We start from the raw sequence: 21,300 nt of genomic DNA on the forward strand, positions 1-21,300 counted from the left end.
GAGATTCTGAGCCATTTGATGAACCTCTCTTCCCCGATCCTGTTGTCGGTCCCAAGTGGAGTGGGGCTCGGATACACTCAATGAAGCCACTCCAGGTGCATAAGTATAACCGGTTTTATTGCTAAAGTATAATAAGCCTCCCGGCCTTCACGCATTACTAAATACGTGCTTTCCAGCAACCAAGCAAGAATCAATGCATATACCCCTTCTCCTACGGACAGTCCTGGACCCTCCTGCCTTGTCCTTGAGGGCTCGTAGCAGGCTCTGCTCTAGCTTGGGGAATTCCTGGGCACCCAGAAGACCAGGGTTTGCAGGTGAGACTATTTGCCTAAAGCAATTCTCATAGCTGCTTTTAATTATCCCCTCCTTCTAAGGGGGGGCATATTCACTCACAAGCAGGCTCTGGCAGGAAACACTGCTGTTTTCTATTCCCACACTTTACAGTCTTAGGCCTTTCTTTTCTCTTCACTTGTTTATTCAGCCAAGCAGCTGCAAGCCAGCTCCCCCGGTCAAAGCCAGTTCACTACTAGCTCCCCCCAAACCATTCTGTAGCATCAGCCCCAACACCTGTGTATCCACCACCACCCAAAAAACTCTCACAGACATGGGACTAACCTCCATCTCATCTAACGAGGAGCTGCTGGTACTCCATGCCATGGGGAGCCCCCGCAACCACATGTCAACCCCTCCTACTGGCTGTATTGGGGCATTGAGACCAGTCCCCCGCTGCAGAATCAATTCGATCTGCTAGAGTCATCCCTTGCCTCTCCTCTAAGGGGACGCTCAGATCTGCCCCTGGATACAACTGAAAAGGAGAAGGTCCTGATCTGGCGATTCTGCCAGAACCAGCAAGACTGCCATCATCATTCCCAGAGGAACAAGATACATCTACATCTCCTCCACTCCGGATGACTTCAGGCAGTTCCAGGACCTGCTCTGCAGAGTTGCTGGAGAGCTTCAGAATCCCCTCAAGGAGATCCCAGGCTCTCAGCACAAACTCTGAGACATCCTGCATGCTTCCATACCCAACCAAATTGCTCTTTCTGTTCATGAAGCCATACTGGAGCCAGCTAGGACAGTTTGGCAGACCCCTGCCACCTGAACTCCTACCCCAAAAGAAGCATTATGACGTGCCAGCCAAGGGCACAGAAGTTTTGTTTTCTCACCTCACTCTCAAGTCACTGGTGATTTGTGCTGCTTCTAAAGGGCTTTACAGCAACATTTCTGGTCTACTCCTGCTGAAAAAGGAGGACAGATGCCTGGATCTGCTGGGAAGAAAGGGCTTATCATCCAGCCTCCAGTTCAGGGTGACCAATTACCAGGCGCTACTGGCTAAATATGAATTCCTGAGCTACGCCAAGTTTGCGGAGTTTACTGACAGCCTTCCGCAACAGAACAGAGCTTGTTTTCAAGCTCTGATAGATGAAGGCAAAGTGATAGTCAGGACCGCCATCCAGTTTTCAAACCTCCTCTAGAGCTATGGTTACTGTCATCATCATGCGCAGGGAGTCAAGCTCCATACATCAGGGCTCCCTAGGGAGGGCCAGAATATTGTCGAGGACCTCCCCTTCGATAAATTGCACCTCTTTGGATAGAAGATGGACGACTCCCTACAGGATTTTAGGGCTACCCTTCATGCTCTGGAGATGTACACATCTGCCCCCAAAGAGGAAATGTCACCCCCATAAATCAAATTTAGACGGATGGCTCAGCAGTTTTTGCATAAGAGGCCCTGTGAACCACCATGTAAGAGACAGGTCTTCCCTACACCCTCTGCAACAGGCTCAGCATCTCAAGTTCGGTCCCTGACTCAATGTTATTTTTGATGGGAGCTCCTAAGCCCCAAAACACTGTCTAGCACCTCCTGCCCCCCCCCCACCCCGCACACCATTTGGGGGTTGTCTAAAACTCTTTCAACACCTGGAGTGTAAAAGCAATGGACAAGTGGGTGCCGAACATCATCCACTCTGGCAATACACTATAGTCTGAATGCCTACCTCCCCTGAAACCCCCCTCCCTCCTGCCCCCTTTAGGGGCCACTCTCATGAGAGTATTCTCAAACAAGAGGTGAACTCCTTACTGCAGCGAGGAGTGATAGAACACATCTCTCCACATTATCAAGGGAGAGGGTTTTGCGCCCTCTACTTCCTGATCCCCAAAAAGAAGGGTGGTTGGAGACCAGTCCTCGACCTCTACCATCTCAGTCACTTCATTCGCAAACTCAGATTTCACATGTTGGCAACAATAATTCCATCTTCAGAAAAGGGCCTGTGGCTCACAGCTCTCGATATGAAGGACGCCTACTTCCACATAGACATTCTTCCCTCCCACAGCTGCTTTCTCAGATTCATGGTGGGCTCTGACCATTTTCAATACAGAGTACACCCCTTCGGAATAGCGGCCACCCACAGAATCGATATACTCCCCAAGCCGTCATTCCATGAACCTCCTGGTGACAGTTCTGGTCAAGTTAGTGTCCACCACAGCAAGGAAGACAAATTCTCCTGCAGTATGCGTGGGCATCCCCCTTCTCCTTTCCTCTCCAAACGGGACCATTATTATGGACACATCCCTATTAGGTTGGGGGGCGCACATGGACAGCCACACAGCATAAGGTGCCTGGACATCTTGAGAGGCCAGGATCCACATCAATATTCTGGAGTTGCGAGCAGTTTAGAAGGCATGCGAGTCCTCCTTCCATTCATCCATGCTCACCATGTCCTCATACTGTCGGACACCATTATGACTGTCTTCTACATCAGCAAGCAGCGGGGAATGAGATCAGCCTCCCTGTGTGCAGAAGCAGTCGGCCTCTGGAATTGGTATATCAGCAATCAGATCACCCTGTCGGTGGCCTACCTTTCTGGGAAGCAGAATGTGCTTGCAGATTCCCTCAGCAGACATTTCACAGTTGACCACAAGTGGGAGCTCTGTGATTCAGTACAGAGCAATATTTTCCCTCCATGGGGGACCCCAACCAGGGATCTGTTCATCTCTCAAGCAAACAGGAAATGCACCACGTGTTGCTCCAGAGGAGCCCTAGGTCGCCACCCCCAGGGCAGCGCTTTGCCTCTTCCTTGGTTGGACAAGTTCAATTTTGCCTGCCCTCCACTACCACTCCTGCCATGAGCTCTACACAAAATCTAGCAGGACAGAATGCAGGTCATCCTGATCGCCCCCTTCTGGCCCCAACGGTTCTTGTTTCCCAACCTCCTATGCATGTCCTCCCGACCACCAGTCATCTTCCCAATATTCCCTGGTCTTCTGAGCCTGTGGAATGGCAAGATCAAGCACCCTGGTCTGTGTCTGCTCCACCTCAGGGCTTAGTGTTTGGATGGGCATCATCCTGAGAACGTTCATGCTCCACATCCATACGAGACATACTCCTCAATAGTAGCAAGGACTCTACTAGAAAATCTTACCTAGCTAAATGGAAACACGCCTCTTCCTGGGGATAACAAAGAGTTGTGTGATGGGTTCGGTCACAAAGATCCCCTTGGGACTGTCAATTTCAGCACATCAGATACCTCTGAGCCTATTTTCCCTGCCAGCTTGGGACTCCAGAACCCTACCTTGTTGAGCCAGACATGCTAGCCTGCTTGCAACACAGGCCCAGGGTCTGGGCCACACCCACAAAGCTGCAGACTTTAACCAAAAACAGCTCAGCAGGTTACCTGTCTCCAGTACCCAGACACCCAGCTCCCACTGGGATCCAAACCCCAAATAAATCTGTTTTACTCTGTATAAAGCTTATACAGGGTAAATTCATAAATTGTTTCCCTCTATGTCACTGAGAGAGAGATATGCACAGCTGTTTGCTCCCCCAGGTATTAATAACTTACTTTGGGTTAATAAAATCACTTTTGTTTATTAATGAAGTATAAAAAGTAGGATTTAAGTGGTTTCAAGTAATAACAGACAGAACAAAGTAAGTCTCCAAGCAAAATAAAGCAAAAACACACAATTCTAAGCCTAATACATTAAGAAACTGATTACATGTAATATCTCACCCTCCAAGATGTTCCAATAAGCTTCTTTCACAGACTAGACTCCTTCCTAGTCTGGGCCCAATCCTTTCCGCGGTACAGTCCTTGTTAGTTCAAGCAGACATCTCAGGTGGTAAGCAGGGTTTTTTTCATGACTGGCAGCGCCCTTTGTCCTGCTCCACCCCCTTTTATAGCTTTGGCACAAGGCGGGAATCTTTTGTCTCTCTGGGTCCCCACCCCTCCTCCTAAATGCAAAAGTACCAGATTTAAGATGGATTTCATTATCAGGTGACATGATCACATGTCACTGTAAGACCCCTAGTCTCCATGGGCTGGCCCACACATACACAGGAAGGCTTGCAGGGTAAATAAACCATTTACAATCAATTGTCCTAGTCAATGGGAGCCATCAAGATTCTAAACTACCATTAATGGCCCACACTTTGCATAATTACAATAGGACCTCAGAGTTCTACTTCATATTTCTAGCTTCAGATACAAGAATGATACATGCCTAGAAATAGGAGGAATATATTCAGTAGTTTATAGCCTTTGTTATGATGTCTTACAAGAGACCTTTTGCATAAAGCATATTCCAGTTACATCATATTCACACTCATAGCATTTTTCCATAAAACATATGGAGTGCAACATCACAAACCAGAGACTACAGCTATTTCTCTCCTTTTGGACTATATCTAATCTGTGACGACATCAGCTTTGTCCATCAACTCCTTGCGAGTCTATTTGGCAGGGATCAACGCATACCATCCACCTTCTCAAAGCTCCTCAGTCTTCACCCACCCCCTGACCAATAGATTCTGGAAAGGCCTAATCAGAACCTTTCCACCTACTCAGGAGCCTGCTCCCCAGTGGGAAACAAACCTTGTTCTCGCAGCATTCAGAAGTTTTCTTCCCCACCGCCCTCGCCACCTTTGAACCTATAGCTGCTTGCGCCATGCCCCTCCTTTCCATGAAGGTTGCTTTCCTTGTAGCCATCACCTCAGCAAGAAGGGTTGGAGAACTTGGAGCAGTGATGGCAGATTCTCCATACACTATATTCTTTACATCTACACTCCAAATTCACCCCTAAAAATATTTTAGAATTTAACCGTAACCAATTCATTCACTTACCTGTGTTCTCCCAGAACTGCACACTTCCACAGAGGAGCAAAAGACTCCACTCCCTCGATGTTCGGCAGGCCTTGGCTTTTTACCTGCAGAGAACAAAACCAGCAGCCAGGCAATCCCGGAGGCTGTTTGTCGCTGTAGCAGAAAGAATCAGAGGGTGCACCATCTCCACCCAGAGACTCTTCAGATGGATCTCAGGCAGCCTTCTAGTCTGCATTCAGTTATTGAAATCCCCACCCCATGGGGCAAGAGCTCATTCCACCAGAGCGCAAGCAACAGCTATGGCATCTCTCCAGGAGGTGCCCTTCCTGGACATCTGCAAAGCAGCCCTGTGGGGCTCCCTTCACACATTTGCAAGATGTTATGCTCTGTTGCAGGACTCTTCAGCCTCCTTTGGGACACCGGTGCTCCACTCAGCTCTACTATGTACATCCTCCTCCTACTGAGGTACTGCTGGTCAGTCCCCCACAGTGGAACACAGTATGGACCATCAGTTGAAGAAGAGGTTACTTGCCTGTAATTGGAGGTGCTTTGTGATGTGTGATCTGATTTGCAGTAGAGAAGGAACTGGAGAGGCGGTTGGTCTGCCCCTCAGTCAGTGGCATGAGGTGAGCCAGGGTGCATGCACAGACCAACTTGCAAAATTCTCCGGCTCCAGGTGCATGGTGCACATGCATAGCCCACAGCGGAATGCAGATAGAGACCAATCATCTCAAAGAGCCTGTAGTACAGGTAAGTAACTTCCTCTTCACTGTAACCTGAATCCAGATTTGCCTATAGCAGCACCTTGAAGCAATTCAGGAGTGGTCTCCTCCTTCACTGTGAACATTGTCACGCTAGATCACCCTGGTCCAGGCAGGCTTCACAATATACTGCTCTGCAGACAACCCCCAAACGGACTGCTCCTACTGGATTTCATGTGTTTTAAACTGTGAAGTTTCAGAGCTTTCTCTTGTGGATCCTCTTGGCAGAGAGAGATGTACCTTGGGCGAATTTCCCAGGGCTGTAGCGCATCTGGGGTGAACAGGTGAAGGAAGTGCAGATTCAGATGCACATTTTCACACAGTCAGTGCTATGAAATTCTCCTAGAAATGTATGTGCACTGCTCACCCCCCGAACACAGCGAACAAAGTATTGATAATCTCATGACTAAAATCCAGTATCCAAATAGGATATTCTCTTGCCGGTTACAGAGGAATTGAAGGAGGAGATTTTGCTGTATTTCTCATTTGTAATCCAGTTGCTCAAGGGATTTGGGCTATAATTGCATTGGTACAAATAATCTCTTAACTCATTTAATGCAGTAGGTCTTTGGGCCCCTGGCTGCAGTATGTTACAGCTGATGCACAGAGCTCACTGCACTGGAGACTGTGCAGATTGGCTGCCTGAGCGCCAGACTGGGGGCTAATCTGAAGGGCACTGAGTTTCTCGGAGTGCTGCCCTGGCCCTGGGGTTCAGTGGGGAAGTGGATGGGTTTCGATCACTGTGCTGCTGAATTCCCTTGGCGGTAACTAATGAGGCAGGGCTTTACTGTGGGGACTCCAATGGGAGGAATGAAACTAGGACAGAAGGAAGGTTGTACCATAGACAGGGCCTGACACGCTTGTAGTTTTCTGACATCCCCCAGACAGTGAAACAAGGAGCTGTGCCCGTGTTAGGCAGCCAGATGGTGACATTGCTTATTATTTAATTCTGAACATCCTAATGCCCTCAGTTCTCAGCTCCCTGAGGGCACCTCTCCTCTGCACAGAGGGGGAGTGCAGCAGCACCAGGAGCCCCTGCTCAGCTTTGAGGTGCTACCAGTGACATGCTGCCGATCTTTGGTTGGGTGAGGACACACTACTACCCCTAAAGGTGAGGAGGAGGATGGCAGCTTCCTCCAGGCAAAAGCTAAGGACAGGGCTGAGATATTTGGCTAATGGCTGCTGGTGAGATCTCTGTTGCTTTGGTGCACTGGGGCATCAAGACAGGGTGGGATGTTAGGCTGAGAAAAGGGCTGATTATAAAAGTACTGTCAGAGCAATAGAGGCCATTATATAGATGGGAAACTGAGGCCCAGAGAAACTAAGTGGCAGAGCAGGGAGTTGAACCTCGGTCTCCTGAGATGCAAGCTAGTGCCCAAACCCACGGGGCACTTCCTTCTCCCATCTCTTCCACCAGGGGTGACTGTGCTGTCACCCCATAAGAGGAGAGGTTGGGGATGACTGTTTTGTTCCTTTGCCCCCACAAGGAGTGTTAATTTCTGTCAGGAAAATGCCTTCATAAGTGGGAGGGGGTCTCCACATCCGGCCTGTGTGTGCAGTGAGGGTCCGGTTCTCCTCCTGTGAGGAACTGACCCTTCCTTCGCTTTAGAAGCGCAGAGGAAATCAGGGGCTGCCTGATAGTAAGGCAGAGCCATGAGAGGCAGTGGCGGTGGGGGGGGGTTCCTCCCCTGACACAAAGGCAGGGTTGGTAATAACATGTGCCTGTTGCAGGCCCTGTCCAGGCCTAGACTGTGCATCTGTCTTTCCCCTGGGAGGATTTAGGCTGTTCAGAGGGTAACACTTGTGTGACATGTCCTGCTGGGCTGAGGACTGGAGCCCTGTCTATCAGTAGGAAGGGTACAGCCAGGGCATCGCAGAGCCTGCTGACCCCACAGTATGTCCCAGCCCTGCCCTGGAGGGAGACCACTTCTGGGGGGGAGGGAGGGGTCAGGAAGGGAGCTGAGTCTGAGCCAGTCAGTGCTTGGCCCCCTTGCGGATGGTGCCGGTGAGGAGGCTGAGCTGTGGTGGTGTCCCTGGGGCCTGGGTGCCTGCCTTCTAGGAGCTGGGCTGACGCCCACACCCTCTCCCATCTACTGGCTACCTGCGAGGCTCCTAGGCTTGGACTGGGTTTGGCTGGGCCACCTTGCAGTGTGCTCTTGCTACCTGTCCCCCTCCTCACCAGCGTGCAGGAAGGCTGAGCTGCCCCCTGCCTGCTGAGGGCCATGGGTGGCTCCCTTCAGAGATAATTACACCTCAACATGGCACAGCTGAGGCCCTTGTTCCAGGGAAGCATAAGGCCCTAGCTCCCTCCATGGTCCCCATGCAGTTGGGAGGGAAGGGAGCAGACATTGGGACCCAAACATGGATTCCCACCTGGCAGCCGCTAGCACTGTCAGCCCCTGCAGCTTCTTTCCTAGTGTCCCGTTAAACCTCCCTGGGGCAGTTGCTCACCAGCTGCATTCTCCCCAGTGAGTCCACCCTGAAATCCCATCTCCTCCCCGAGACGTGCTGGGGCCAGTTTCCTCCGAGTGCGGCAGGGGCTGCAGCGCAAAGGCTGTCAAAACAAGGCAGTGGGGTGCGAGGCGAAAAGCACTAGTTGAAGCGTACAGCTGCAGCTGCAGTTCTTCACCGCAGGCCGTACCACTGCCCGCTGAGGGGAGTCCAGTAGGAGCCGGGCCTGCCTTCATCTCTGCATGTCATTGCAGAGCCCTGCATAGTTAGCAAGCTGCCTGTTGAGCAAGCAGCCCTTGATCAGCATCCTCATTAGAGACGGGAAGGGGAAAGCAGAGAGATTTTAATGAGGTTTCAAGAGGCTTCCACGAGCTAATAATAACAGGTCCTTTGTGGGGCCCAACAGAGTGTGAGATGCCAAGACCCAGGACCCGATTCTGCCCTCGCTCTCACTGGGATCAATAAGGAGGAGCTCCACTGACCATACCAGCAAGAGGAGACGTGGATCCTACCTCCTAGTCTGGAAACAACCTGCCTAGGTCCTGGTGCCTCCTTAGATCCACCAAGCCAAGGCGGATGGATCTGGCCATGTGGCGAGACTAAGAAACCTGAGGGGAGCAGAGCTGCCCCAAAGGGGGAGATTAGAGACTCTTCTGGGGAATAGCTTCATGGCAAATTTAAATGGGAGGAGGATGGGTACCACTCCCAGTAACTTCTGCTCGAAGATTCCCTGCAGTCTCTGCAGAACTAACCTTAGAGCTGATCCTATTGAGCTATCGGCATCTTAACTGTGTCTGGAACAATATCCTCAGACAACTCCAAGCCTGGGATTTCTGCCCTCGGGATCATTCCAGAGTTCTCCGGAAGCGACACTGAGGATTTGCTGATGTAAAACTCCGAAGGGGCCAGGGTCTGAAATCCAGGATACAATATTTAGGAAGGCTTAGGGTAACTGTAGGAAGCCAGGTGCTTATCAGTCCCAGCCTCGAGCAGCTGGAGATCTTGATATCAAGAAAATTGTCTGGAAATCTCCTCTGGATTCAGTCCCTCCAGTCGAACCCGTCCAGGCTGCAGATAGATGGACAGCAAGCTGACTCATACGCGTACATCTTTCTGTGCCTGGACTTTGCTCTGGAGTTATAAATGACCAGTTGTCTGTGTAGGCTCCTCCGGGGCTATGTTCATGGGGTAGGTAATGCAGGGGGTGGGATCTGTGTTTCTTGTCCCTGGATGGTTGTTTTCTTTTGATTCCCCCTGTTGGCATGAGAGGAGTCTGTTTGGTCTCTGCCATGCCCTGGCATTGGGGAGCTGGGTTGGGTTTTCTTACAGAGTTGGAGGGTAGTGTGTGTGTGTGTGTGTGTGTGTGTGCCGGGGGGGTGTGGGAAAGTGGGTTTACACTTCCTAACCATATTTAAAACCAAGAATGGATCATTCAGGAGCAGGGGCTGGGGCCATGAGATTGAGTGTTTTGCTGTTGTCTCCTGGCACCGGATCTTTACATATGAAAGCTGCTGGGTTGTTTTTATAGCTTCCGGGACTTGCTAACAAGTGCTAGCAAGTCCTGGCAAGATCTCTCTGCTGCTGGCTTGGAGTGCTCATGTACCAGCACAAGGAGTTGCCAAGATAGATGTACTGCTTGCAGTTGGAAAGGCTGCCGCCCCCCAAAAAGGAACCTGCTCCTGCTCCAGTGTCTGTTGCTGTTGCGCTTGTTAGTCACAGAGATTAGTGAGTGTAAATGTCTTGTTGGCACAGTCAATAAACAGCCGCTGCTTTATCATGAGAGAAACAAGATGGGTGAGTGGCATCTTAGTGGACCAACTTCTGTTGGCAGAAGGTACAAGCTTCTGAGCTATACAGAGCAGCAGCTACAGCAACATTTGGGTACATCTGTGAACCCTGAGTGTGCAGGTGGCAATTTGCTCTGTGTCGCTGTGTGTTCCTTGCCAGCCAAACATCCCAGCTGAAGCAGGGCACCCTCTGCCTGACATTTTGCTCTTCCGGTTATTAATGACCGGAGCTGCCTCCTGCGATCACTCTGTAAATACAAATAGAGCCGTGCTGGCTGCAGGGAAAGAGCCTCTCCCAGGAAGTGCGAGCGCTCAGAGTGCCAATCCATGCACAGGCCACAGAAGCTATTGCCTCCTGAACTCCTTGTAAATGTTTAAGAAACGCAGCCCCACAGATCTAAGCAATTGTGTGTCTAAAAGACTTCCCAGCTAAACCATTTTCCATGTGTAGGATTCTACTTACCGTGTGCATCTGTGATTCACGCAGCTTGAGGAGAGGAGAAAGCTGAATTCTGAAGGGCTGTTTACAGTTAGTGTGACAATGACAGGAGGGGGTGTGGCTCTGGGGACCCCTAAATTCTGCAGGGCTATCCCACTTCAAATGACTGTATATAGATGACTAGGAGACAAGGAAATGTAAGCTTGGAGCATTAAAACCAGGAGGGGAAGAAGCCTGTATGAGAAAAGTGCATGTAGTGTCCCTGAGTGGTGTAGCTGCATGTCCTGTGAGATGGGGCTTATCAGGCAACGACTGCATGCTACCACCCATAGGTGGGCAGGGAACACTGTGTCTTTTACTGTGCAATGTCGTAATATCCTTCAGGAAATCAGAACGCGTCGCGTCCTCGGTTTCAATGCCAACCCCAGGTTGTCCCCTCCCACTCTGAGTATTGCTGCCTGGATACCAGAGTGCCATACAAACTGTGAAATAGATCATGGCCCGTGGGCCCCTCTCTCCTGCCCACCTGTTGGGGTGGGACATTGTTTCCTGTTCTGAGCCTTTCTCCCATGGGTGTGATATTGCTTTCTCCTTATGTCTCACAGGTGAGCCATCACCCACCAGCTGCGGCCCATCATGTGTATTCCAAGCGAGGCTGGACGCTGTGGCAGGAAATCACAATTGCCAGCAAGTTCAGGGGCAAATACCTCTCTATCATGCCACTGGGTAAGTGACTAGCCCAGATGCTGAGTGTTGACACCTGGATGCATTTGCTCTACTTGTGCACTACTCAGAATGTTTGACTAATACCTGATCCCATGGGGATCACATAAACCCTGCAGAGGGTCTGAACCGAGAATCATAGAATTGTAGAATATCAGGGTTGGAAGGGACCTCAGGAGGTCATCTAGTCCAATCCCCTGCTCAAAGCAGGACCAATCCCCAACTAAATCAACCCAGCCAGTGCTTTGTCAAGCCTGACCTTAAAAACCTCTAAGGAAAGAGATTCCACCACCTCCCTAGGTAACCTATTCTAGTGCTTTACCACCCTCCTAGTGAAAAAGTTTTTCCTAATATCCAACCTAAACCTCCCCCATTGCAACATGAGACCATTACTCCTTGTTCTGTCATCTGCTACCACTGAGAACAGTCTAGATCCATCCTCTTTGGAGAGGCCAAATTGAACTGATCTCCCTTTGCAACACGTCCGCAGGGAGAGACACAGGCACTGTAAACCACCAACCAGGGGAAACCAGGCAGATCTGAGGGGTAGGAGGAGACACAGATGGTCCAGATTTGCGTGTTCTCTACATGCAGGGAAGCAGGGCTGTCTTGTGGCTACCACTGTAGTCAGGGTTCCTGGGTTCTTTTCCTGGCTCTGTCACTGACTGACTGGGACTTTGGGCAGTTCACTTAGGGTGGGATTTTCCAAAGCCACTAAGAGCACAAGTCGTATCACTGCTGAGTCATGCAGGGACTTTTGAAAATCCCATACTTAACACTCTCCCCATCTACAACATAGAGATGATGGTTCCAACCCCACAGGGGAGAGGCAAGGCTTTGTTCAAAGCACTAGTTTGTGCCTTGTTCAGTCCCTGCTTCCTACCAGACTCTAGCCAGCAGGGGGCAGCAATACACAAACACTACCCAGAACACCCAAAGCAGTTCTCAGGCTGTCAGTCTCTGGGGCACTGCAGAGTTGGTGGGTGGCCGGCACGGACTGTGGGATGATTGCGAGTCAGGCTGAAAGAGTCGGTGGCGCTGTTTGATGGCTTAGGGAACTGGAATGGTTCCTAGTGAATGTTTCTTTCAGTTACAGAATTTCTCCCTACACCCTTTGACCCTTTCTCGTTTCAGTGCGTGGAGCTGACTTGTTCTAGTCAGTGGGCATCTGGCTTCCTGCTGGCTTGTGAACTAGTCTCTCCTTAAATTATATTTAAGACACTTAACGTGTCTAGCAATTTTTTCCCCCTGTTAATTCGATGCAGTGCAGCTCTGGTCTTGTGTTTTCCCTTACGAAGCATTTGCTCTGGGTCAGAATCAGACTTTCTGCACTGGCTGTTCCCCTTTGATAGTTCTGTATCTCAGAGCTCTACCTACCACTTAGTCCAGGCCTAACAAGCATCACAGATGGATATGGCTCCAGTTACCTGATGGAAAGATCGTATCATAGAATCATAGAATATCAGGGTTGGAAGAGACCTCAGGAGGTCATCTAGTCCAACCCCTGCTCAAAGCAGGACCGATCCCCAACTAAATCATCCCAGCCAGGGCTTTGTCAAGCCTGACCTTAAAAACCTCAAAGGAAGGAGATTCCACCAGCTCCCTAGGTAACGCATTCTAGTGCTTCACCACCCTCCTAGTGAAAAAGTTTTTCCTAATATCCAACCTAAACCTCCCCCACTGCAACTTGAGACTATTGCTTCTTGTTCTGTCATCTGCTACCACTGAGAACAGTCTTGATCCATCCTCTTTGGAACCCCCCTTCAGGTAGTTGAAAGCAGCTATCAAATCCCCCCTCACTCTTCTCTTCTGCAGACTAAACAATCCCAGTTCCCTCAGTCTCTCCTCATAACTCATGTGTTCCAGTCCCCTAATCACAGGTTTCAGAATAGCAGCCGTGTTAGTCTGTATTCGCAAAAAGAAAAGGAGTACTTGTGGCACCTTAGAGACTAACAAATTTATTAGAGCATAAGCTTTCGTGAGCTACAGCTCACTTCATCGGATGCACTTGGTGGAAAAAACAGAGGGGAGATTGATATACGCACACCTAGAACATGAAACAATGGGTTTATCATACACACTGTAAGGAGAGTGATCACTTAAGATAAGCCATCACCAGCAGCAGGGGGGAGAAAGGAGGAAAACCTTTCATGGTGACAAGCAAGGTAGGCTAATTCCAGCAGCTAACAAGAATATCTGAGGAACAGTGGGGGGGAGAAATAACATGGGGAAATAGTTTTACTTTGTGTAATGACTCATCCATTCCCAGTCTCTATTCAAGCCTAAGTTAATTGTATCCAGTTTGCAAATTAATTCCAATTCAGGAGTCTCTCGTTGGAGTCTGTTTTTGAAGCTTTTTTGTTGAAGGATAGCCACTCTTAGGTCTGTAATCGAGTGACCAGAGAGATTGAAGTGTTCTCCAACTGGTTTTTGAATGTTATAATTCTTGACGTCTGATTTGTGTCCATTCATTCTTTTACGTAGAGACTGTCCAGTTTGGCCAATGTACATGGCAGAGGGGCATTGCTGGCACATGATGGCATATATCACATTGGTAGATGCGCAGGTGAACCAGCCTCTTATAGTGTGGCTGATGCGATTAGGCCCTATGATGGTGTCCCCTGAATAGATATGTGGACAGAGTTGGCAACGGGCTTTGTTGCAAGGATAGGTTCCTGGGTTGGTGATTCTGTTGTGTGGTGTGTGGTTGCTGGTGAGTATTTGCTTCAGATTGGGGGGCTGTCTGTAAGCAAGGACTGGCCTGTCTCCCAAGATCTGTGAGAGTGATGGGTCGTCCTTCAGGATAGGTTGTAGATCCTTGATGATGCTTTGGAGAGGTTTTAGTTGGGGGCTGAAGGTGATGGCTAGTGACGTTCTGTTATTTTCTTTGTTGGGCCTGTCCTGTAGTAGGTGACTTCTGGTACTCTTCTGGCTCTGTCAATCTGTTTCTTCACTTCAGCAGGTGGGTATTGTAGTTGTAGGAATGCATGATAGAGATCTTGTAGGTGTTTGTCTCTGTCTGAGGGGTTGGAGCAAATGCGGTTATATCGTAGAGCTTGGCTGTAGACAATGGATCGTGTGGTGTGATCTGGATGAAAGCTAGAGGCATGTAGGTAGGAATAGTGGTCAGTAGGTTTCCGATATAGGGTGGTGTTTATGTGACCATCGCTTATTAGCACCGTAGTGTCCAGGAAATGGATCTTTTGTATGGACTGGTCCAGGCTGAGGTTGATGGTGGGATGGAAATTGTTGAAATCATGGTGGAATTCCTCAAGGGCTTCTTTTCCATGAGTCCAGATGATGAAGATGTCATCAATGTAGCGCAAGTAGAGTAGAGGCATTAGGGGACGAGAGCTGAGGAAGCGTTGTTCTAAGTCAGCCATAAAAATGTTGGCATACTGTGGGGCCATGCGGGTACCCATCGCAGTGCCGCTGACTTGAAGGTATACATTGTCACCAAATGTGAAATAGTTATGGGTGAGGACAATGTCACAAAGTTCAGCCACCAGGTTAGCCGTGACAGTATCGGGGATACTGTTCCTGACGGCTTGTAGTCCATCTTTGTGTGGAATGTTGGTGTAGAGGCTTCTACATCCATAGCGGCTAGGATGGTGTTTTTAGGAAGATCACCAATGGACTGTAGTTTCCTCAGGAAGTCAGTGGTGTCTCGAAGATAGCTGGGAGTGCTGGTAACGTAGGGCCTGAGGATGGAGTCTACATAGCCAGACAATCCTGCTGTCAGGGTGCCAATGCCTGAGATGATGGGGCATCCAGGATTTCCAGGTTTATGGATCTTGGGTATCAGATAGAATACCCCAGGTCGGGGTTTTAGGGGTGTGTCTGTGTGGATTTGTTCTTGTGCTTTTTCAGGGAGTTTCTTGAGCAAATGCTGTAGTTTCTTTTGGTAACTCTCAGTGGGATCAGAGGGTAATGGCTTGTAGAAAGTGGTGTTGGAGAGCTGCCTAGTAGCCTCTTGTTCATACTCCGACCTATTCATGATGACGACAGCACCTCCTTTGTCAGCCTTTTTGATTATGATGTCAGAGTTGTTTCTGAGGCTGTGAATGGCATTGTGTTCTGCATGGCTGAGGTTATGGGGCAAGCGATGCTGCTTTTCCACAATTTCAGCTCGTGCACGTCGGCAGAAGCACTCTATGTAGAAGTCCAGGCTGCTGTTTCGGCCTTCAGGAGGAGTCCACCCAGAATCCTTCTTTTTGTAGTGTTGGTAGGAAGGTCTCTGTGGGTTAATATGTTGGTCAGAGGTGTGTTGGAAATATTCCTTGAGTCAGAGATGTCGAAAATAGGATTCTAGGTCACCACAGAACTGTATCATGTTCGTGGGGGTGGAGGGGCAAAAGGAGAGGCCCTGAAATAGGACAGATTCTTCTGCTGGGCTAAGAGTATAGTTGGATAGATTAACAATATTGCTGGGTGGGCTACGGGAACCACTGTTGTGGCCCCTTGTGGCATGTAGTAGTTTAGATAGCTTAGTGTCCTTTTTCTTTTGTAGAGAAGCTAAGTGTGTGTTGTAAATGGCTTGTCTAGTTTTTGTAAAGTCCAGCCACGAGGAAGTTTGTGTGGAAGGTTGGTTCTTTATGAGAGTATCCAGTTTTGAGAGCTCATTCTTAATCTTTCCCTGTCTGCTGTAAAGGATGTTGATCAGGTGGTTCCGCAGTTTCTTTGAGAGTGTGTGGCACAAGCTGTCAGCATAGTCTGTGTGGTATGTAGATTGTAATGGACTTTTTACCTTCAGTCCTTTTGGTATGATGTCCATCTGTTTGCATTTGGAGAGGAAGATGATGTCTGTCTGTATCTGTACAAGTTTTTTCATGAAGTTGACAGATTTCCACTCTATACGGCTAAATTCAGTGCCTTGCATAATGACAGGTTTCAGAGTAGCAGCCGTGTTAGTCTGTATTCGCAAAAAGAAAAGGAGTACTTGTGGCACCTTAGACACTAACAAATTTATTAGAGCATAAGCTTTCGTGAGCTACAGCTCACTTCATCGGATGCATTTGGTGGAAAAAACAGAGGGGAGATTGATATACACACGCCCTCCGCTGGACGCTTTCCAATTTTTTCACATCCTTCTTGTAGTGTGGGGCTCAAAACTAGACACAGTACTCCAGATGAGGCCTCACCAATGTCGAATAGAGGGGAACGATCACGTCCCTCAATCTGCTGACAATGTCCCTGCTTATACAGCCCAAAATGCCATTAGCCTTCTTGGCAACAAGGGCACACTATTGACTCATATCCAGCTTCTCGTCCACTGTAACCCCTAGATGCTTTTCTGCAGAACTGTTGCCTAGCCATTCGGTCCCTAGTCTGTAGTGGTGCACGGGATTCTTCCGTCCTAAGTGCAGGACTCTGCACTTGTCCTTGTTGAACCTCATCAGACTTCTTTTGGCCCAATCCTCTAATTTGTCTAGGTCCCTCTGTATCTTATCCCTACCCTCCAGCGTACTTACCTCTCTTCCCAGTTTAGTGTCGCCTGCAAACTTGCTGAGGGTGCAATCCACACCATCCTCCAGATCATTAAAGAAGATATTGAACAAAACTGGCCCCAGGACCGACCCTTGGGGCACTCCTCTTGATATTGGCTGCCAACTAGACATGGAGCCATTGATCACTACCCTTTGAGCCCGACAATCTAGCCAGCTTTCTATCCACCTTATAGTCCCATCATCCAGCCCATATTTCTTTAACTTGCTGACAAGAATACTGTGGGAGACTGTGTCAAAAGCTTTGCTAAAGTCAAAAAGTAACACATCCACTACTTTCCCCTCATCCACAGGGCCAGTTATCTCGTCATAGAAGGCAATTAGATTAGTCAGGCATGACTTGCCCTTGGTGAATCCATACTGACAGTTCCTGATCATTTTCCTCTCCTCTAAGTGCTTCAAAATTGATTCCTTGATGACCTGCTCCATGATTTTTCCAGGGACTGAGGTGAGGCTGACTGTCCCCGGATCCTCCTCCTGCCCTTTTTTAAAGATGAGCACTACACTAGCTTTCTTCCAGTCTTTCGGGACCTCCCCCGATCGCCATGAGTTTTCAAAGATAATGGCCAATGGCTCTGCAATCACATCCACCAACTCCTTTAGCACTCTTGGATGCATCGCATCCGGTCCCATGGACTTGTCCTCGTCCAGCTTTTCTAAATAGTCCCTAATCACTTTTTTCTCCACAAAGGGCTGGTCACCTCCTCCCCATGCTGTGCTGCCCAGTGCAGTAGTCTGGGAGCTGACCTTGTTCGTGAAGACAGAGGCAAAAAAAGCATTGAGTACATTAGCTTTTTCCACATCCTCTGTCACTGGGTTGCCTCCCTCATTCAGTAAGGGGCCCACACTTTCCTTGACTTTCTTCTTGTTGCTAACATATCTTGAAGAAATCCTTCTGGTTACTCTGAACATCTCTTGCTAGCTGCAACTCCAAGTGTGATTTGGCCTTCCTGATTTCACTCCTGCATGCTTGAGCAATATTTTTATACTCCTCCCTGGTCATTTGTCCAATCTTCCACTTCCTGTAAGCTTCTTTTTTGTGTTTAAGATCAGCAAGGATTTCTCTGTTAAGCCAAGCTGGTCACCTACCATATTTACTATTCTTTCTACACATCGGGATGGTTTGTCCATGTAACCTCAATAAGGATTCTTTAAAATAAAGTCAGCTCTCCTGGACTCCTTTCCCCCTCATGCTATTCTCCCTGGGGATCCTGCCCATCGTTCCCTGAGGGAATCAAAGTCTGCTTTTCTGAAGTCCAGGGTCTGTATTCTGCTGCTCTCCTTTCTTCCCTGAGTCAGGATCCTGAACTCGACCATCTCATGGTCACTGCCTCCCAGGTTCCCATCCACTTTTGCTTCCCCTATTAATACTTCCCGGTTTGTGAGCAGCAGGTCAAGAAGAGCTCTGCCCCTAGTTGGTTCTTCCAGTACTTGCACCAGGAAATTGTCCCCTACATTTTCCAAAAACTTCCTGTATTGTCTGTGCACCGCTGTATTGCTCTCCCAACAGATATCAGGGTGATTGAAGTCTCCCATGAGAACCAGGGCCTGAGATCTAGTAACTTCCGTTAGTTGCTGGAAGAAAGCCTCGTCCACCTCATCCCCCCTGGTCCGGTGGTCTATAGCAGGCTCCCATCACCCTTGTTGCTCACACTTCTAAACTTAATCCAGAGACTCTCAGGTTTTTCTGCAGTTTCATACCGGAGCTCTGAGCAGTCATACTGCTCTCTTACATACAGTGCAACTCCCCCACCTTTTCTGCCCTGCCTGAACAGTTTATATCCATGACCATGCTCCAGTCATGTGAGTTATCCCACCAAGTCTCTGTTGTTCCAGTCACATCATAATTCCTTGACTGTGCCAGGACTTCCAGTTCTCCCTGCTTGTTTCCCAGGCTTCTTGCATTTGTGTATAGGCACTTGAGATAACTTGCTGTTTGTCCTGCTTTCTCAGTATGAGGCAGGAGCCCTCCCCTCTTGCGCTCTCCTGCTCGTGCTTCTTTGCGGTATCCCATGTCCCCGCTTACCTCAGGGCTTTGCGGTATCCCACGTCCCCACTTACCTCCTTCCCCCGGTGAACCTAGTTTAAAGCCCTCCTCACTAGGTTAGCCAGCCTGCTTGCGAAGATGCTCTTCCCTCTCTTCGTTAGGTGGAGCCCATCTCTGCCTAGCACTCCTCCTTCTTGGAACACCATCCCATGGTCAAAGAATCCAAAGCCTTCTCTCCGACACCACCTGCGTAGCCATTCGTTGACTTCCATGATTCAACGGTCTCTACCCAGGCCTTTTTCTTCCACAGGGAGGATGGGCGAGAACACCACTTGTGCCTTAAACTCCTTTATCCTTCTTCCCAGAGCCACGTAGTCTGCAGTGATCCGCTCAAGGTCATTCTTGGCAGTATCATTGATGCCATGTGGAGAAGCAGGAAGGGGTAGTGATCTGAGGGCTTGATGAGTCTCGGCAGTCTCTCCATCACATAGTGAATCCTAGCTCCTGGCAAGCAGCAGACTTCTCGGTTTTCCCAGTCGGGGCGGCAGATAGATGACTCTCTCCTCGGGGATTGAGTCCCCGACCACCACCACCCGCCGCCTCCTCTTGGGAGTGGTGGTCGTGGAACCCCCAACCGTAGGACAGGGCATCTCATGCCTTCCAATCGGTGGATTCTTATTCTATTCCGTTCCCTCAGATGTATCATCTTGTCCACTGTCTGCATTAGTACCTGTGGAGAGAACATGAAAACAGTTGCTCACCTGTACCTGCATTTCTGGTACATGGACGCTCCTTTCTTCTGGAGGTCATATGTTGCCAAATTTCTTCACCGTCCTCCTGTCCCCGCTGTGCAGCCTGCTCTGAATCTTCAGAATGTTGTGTCTGTAGAAGCATATTGTGACGTCTGTCCAGGAAAACTTCAGTTTCTCTTATGCAACGCAGGGTCGATACTTGTTTCTCCAGACCTTGAACCTTCTCTTCCAATATGGAGACCAGCTTGCACTTTGTACAGACAAAGTTGCTTCTGTCCTGTGGAAGAAAGACAAATATGGCACATCCTGTACAGGTAACAACAGCTGATCGCTCACCATCCATATTACTTTCCTTCTACGAGCTTCCTCAGGAGTTGTAGTAACTTCCCAGAGAAGCCTGCAAGATGTAAGCCTCAGTGGGCTCTCCCCAGGCGAACTCCCTCTGTTAGCCTCTCCGCAGTTCGCCGCTCAGCTGAAGCTGTCTGGCTTTTTATAACAGTCAGGCCCACTGAAGGCTCACCTGGAACAAAGCACTCCCAATTCACACTTTTCAAACAATCAAGCACACGGTCAAACTGTCCCCACAACAGACACTCAGATACTCAGATCTTGGCTGGAGTTCATGGAAATGTGCAAGATCTATAGGGGCCAAGTCCCATTTCTTACGACAAGTGCAGTAAACTTGGGTCCACTCTTCCTACACAGGCAGGAATGGCGGGTTATTCAGCTCTCTTAGCAGTGAAGGAAGTGCTGCCTTGCACTTAAAGGAAGACGCCCAGGCGGTGGTTCTGTGGCTGCTGGCACAGGCTCATTAGGGAGCAGCTAAGTATATTTGCTCCATGCTTCTGAGTCTCCTTACCCTTGGTTCAGGCCCTTTACCTTCAATGAAGATGCTACTGCCGCCAATGGGAGGTGTTCTCCTGTTGGCATGGAGAATCCACCTCCCCTAGAGGCAGTAGCTAGGTCGATGGAGAATTCTAGCACTGTCTACACTGGGGGGTCAGTCGCTTTAACAGCGTCACTCCGTGGTGTGGATTTCTCACACCCCTGAGCAACATAGTGACACTGACCTAATTTCCCAGTGTAGATCTGGCCTGACACTAGCCTCTGAGGACTGGCCTGCAGGAGGCTGGTGCAGCCATGCTGCTCCTCGATGATCCAAGAGTCCAGCTCTGCCTGTGACTGTATGGCAGCATCCCGGCTTCAGCCTGCTCCAGAACACGGGGGGTCGGAGATCTTGCTCCAGTGACTTGCCAAGGGAATTTGCTTGGAACCCGATAGGAGGAGGAATTTTGCAGCTGTCTCCCAAGCGGTGGGCAGGGGAAAGCTCTCTGCTCTCCCCTGCACACTGATGAGAGGCTCCCTCATGCTTCACAAACACAAGCCCATGTAGGGTATGCCCAGATGGCAGCGAGAGGTGTCAGAGTAGCAGCTGTGTTAGTCTGTATCCGCAAAAAGAACAGGAGTACTTGTGGCACCTTAGCGACGATGAGGAGACATAGCCAAGCTAGCTTTGATCTAGCTCCCTCCAGTACCAACGCAACAGGACGAGCTGGCTGCTCGAGAACCTGCCCTGGGTCCTGGCAGGGCTGTACAGTCCGTGCTGCTGCCCAAGCAGTCGCAGCGTCATTGCTATTGTTCTACATTGGCATAGACAACTTGTGCCTCCCAGTAGTGGTGGGGGGCACAATCTAGAAGGGACGACATGTCACCGCCCCACGTGTTCCTCTCTACAGCGACCCCCTCCCCCCCCCACACACGCACCCTGCGCCCAGCCCAGGGCTGCCGCGCTCTCCC

The 21,300-nt window shown here is 49.5% G+C and overlaps 1 protein-coding gene across 8 annotated transcripts in view; it reads left to right on the forward strand.

Moving 5' to 3' along the window:
* Positions 1-21,300, forward strand: part of OSBP2 (oxysterol binding protein 2) — a 345,452-nt gene that overhangs the window by 317,726 nt on the left and 6,426 nt on the right. For all 8 annotated transcript variants that reach the window (XM_043497816.1, XM_043497820.1, XM_038373548.2 and 5 more), the window contains one exon: positions 11,143-11,263. In XM_043497816.1, coding sequence (XP_043353751.1) covers positions 11,143-11,263 — 121 coding nt within the window. The remainder of the gene's footprint in view (positions 1-11,142; positions 11,264-21,300) is intronic.

This window comes from Dermochelys coriacea, chromosome 15, assembly GCF_009764565.3.
Source record: "Dermochelys coriacea isolate rDerCor1 chromosome 15, rDerCor1.pri.v4, whole genome shotgun sequence".
NCBI classification, from domain to species: domain Eukaryota; kingdom Metazoa; phylum Chordata; order Testudines; family Dermochelyidae; genus Dermochelys; species Dermochelys coriacea.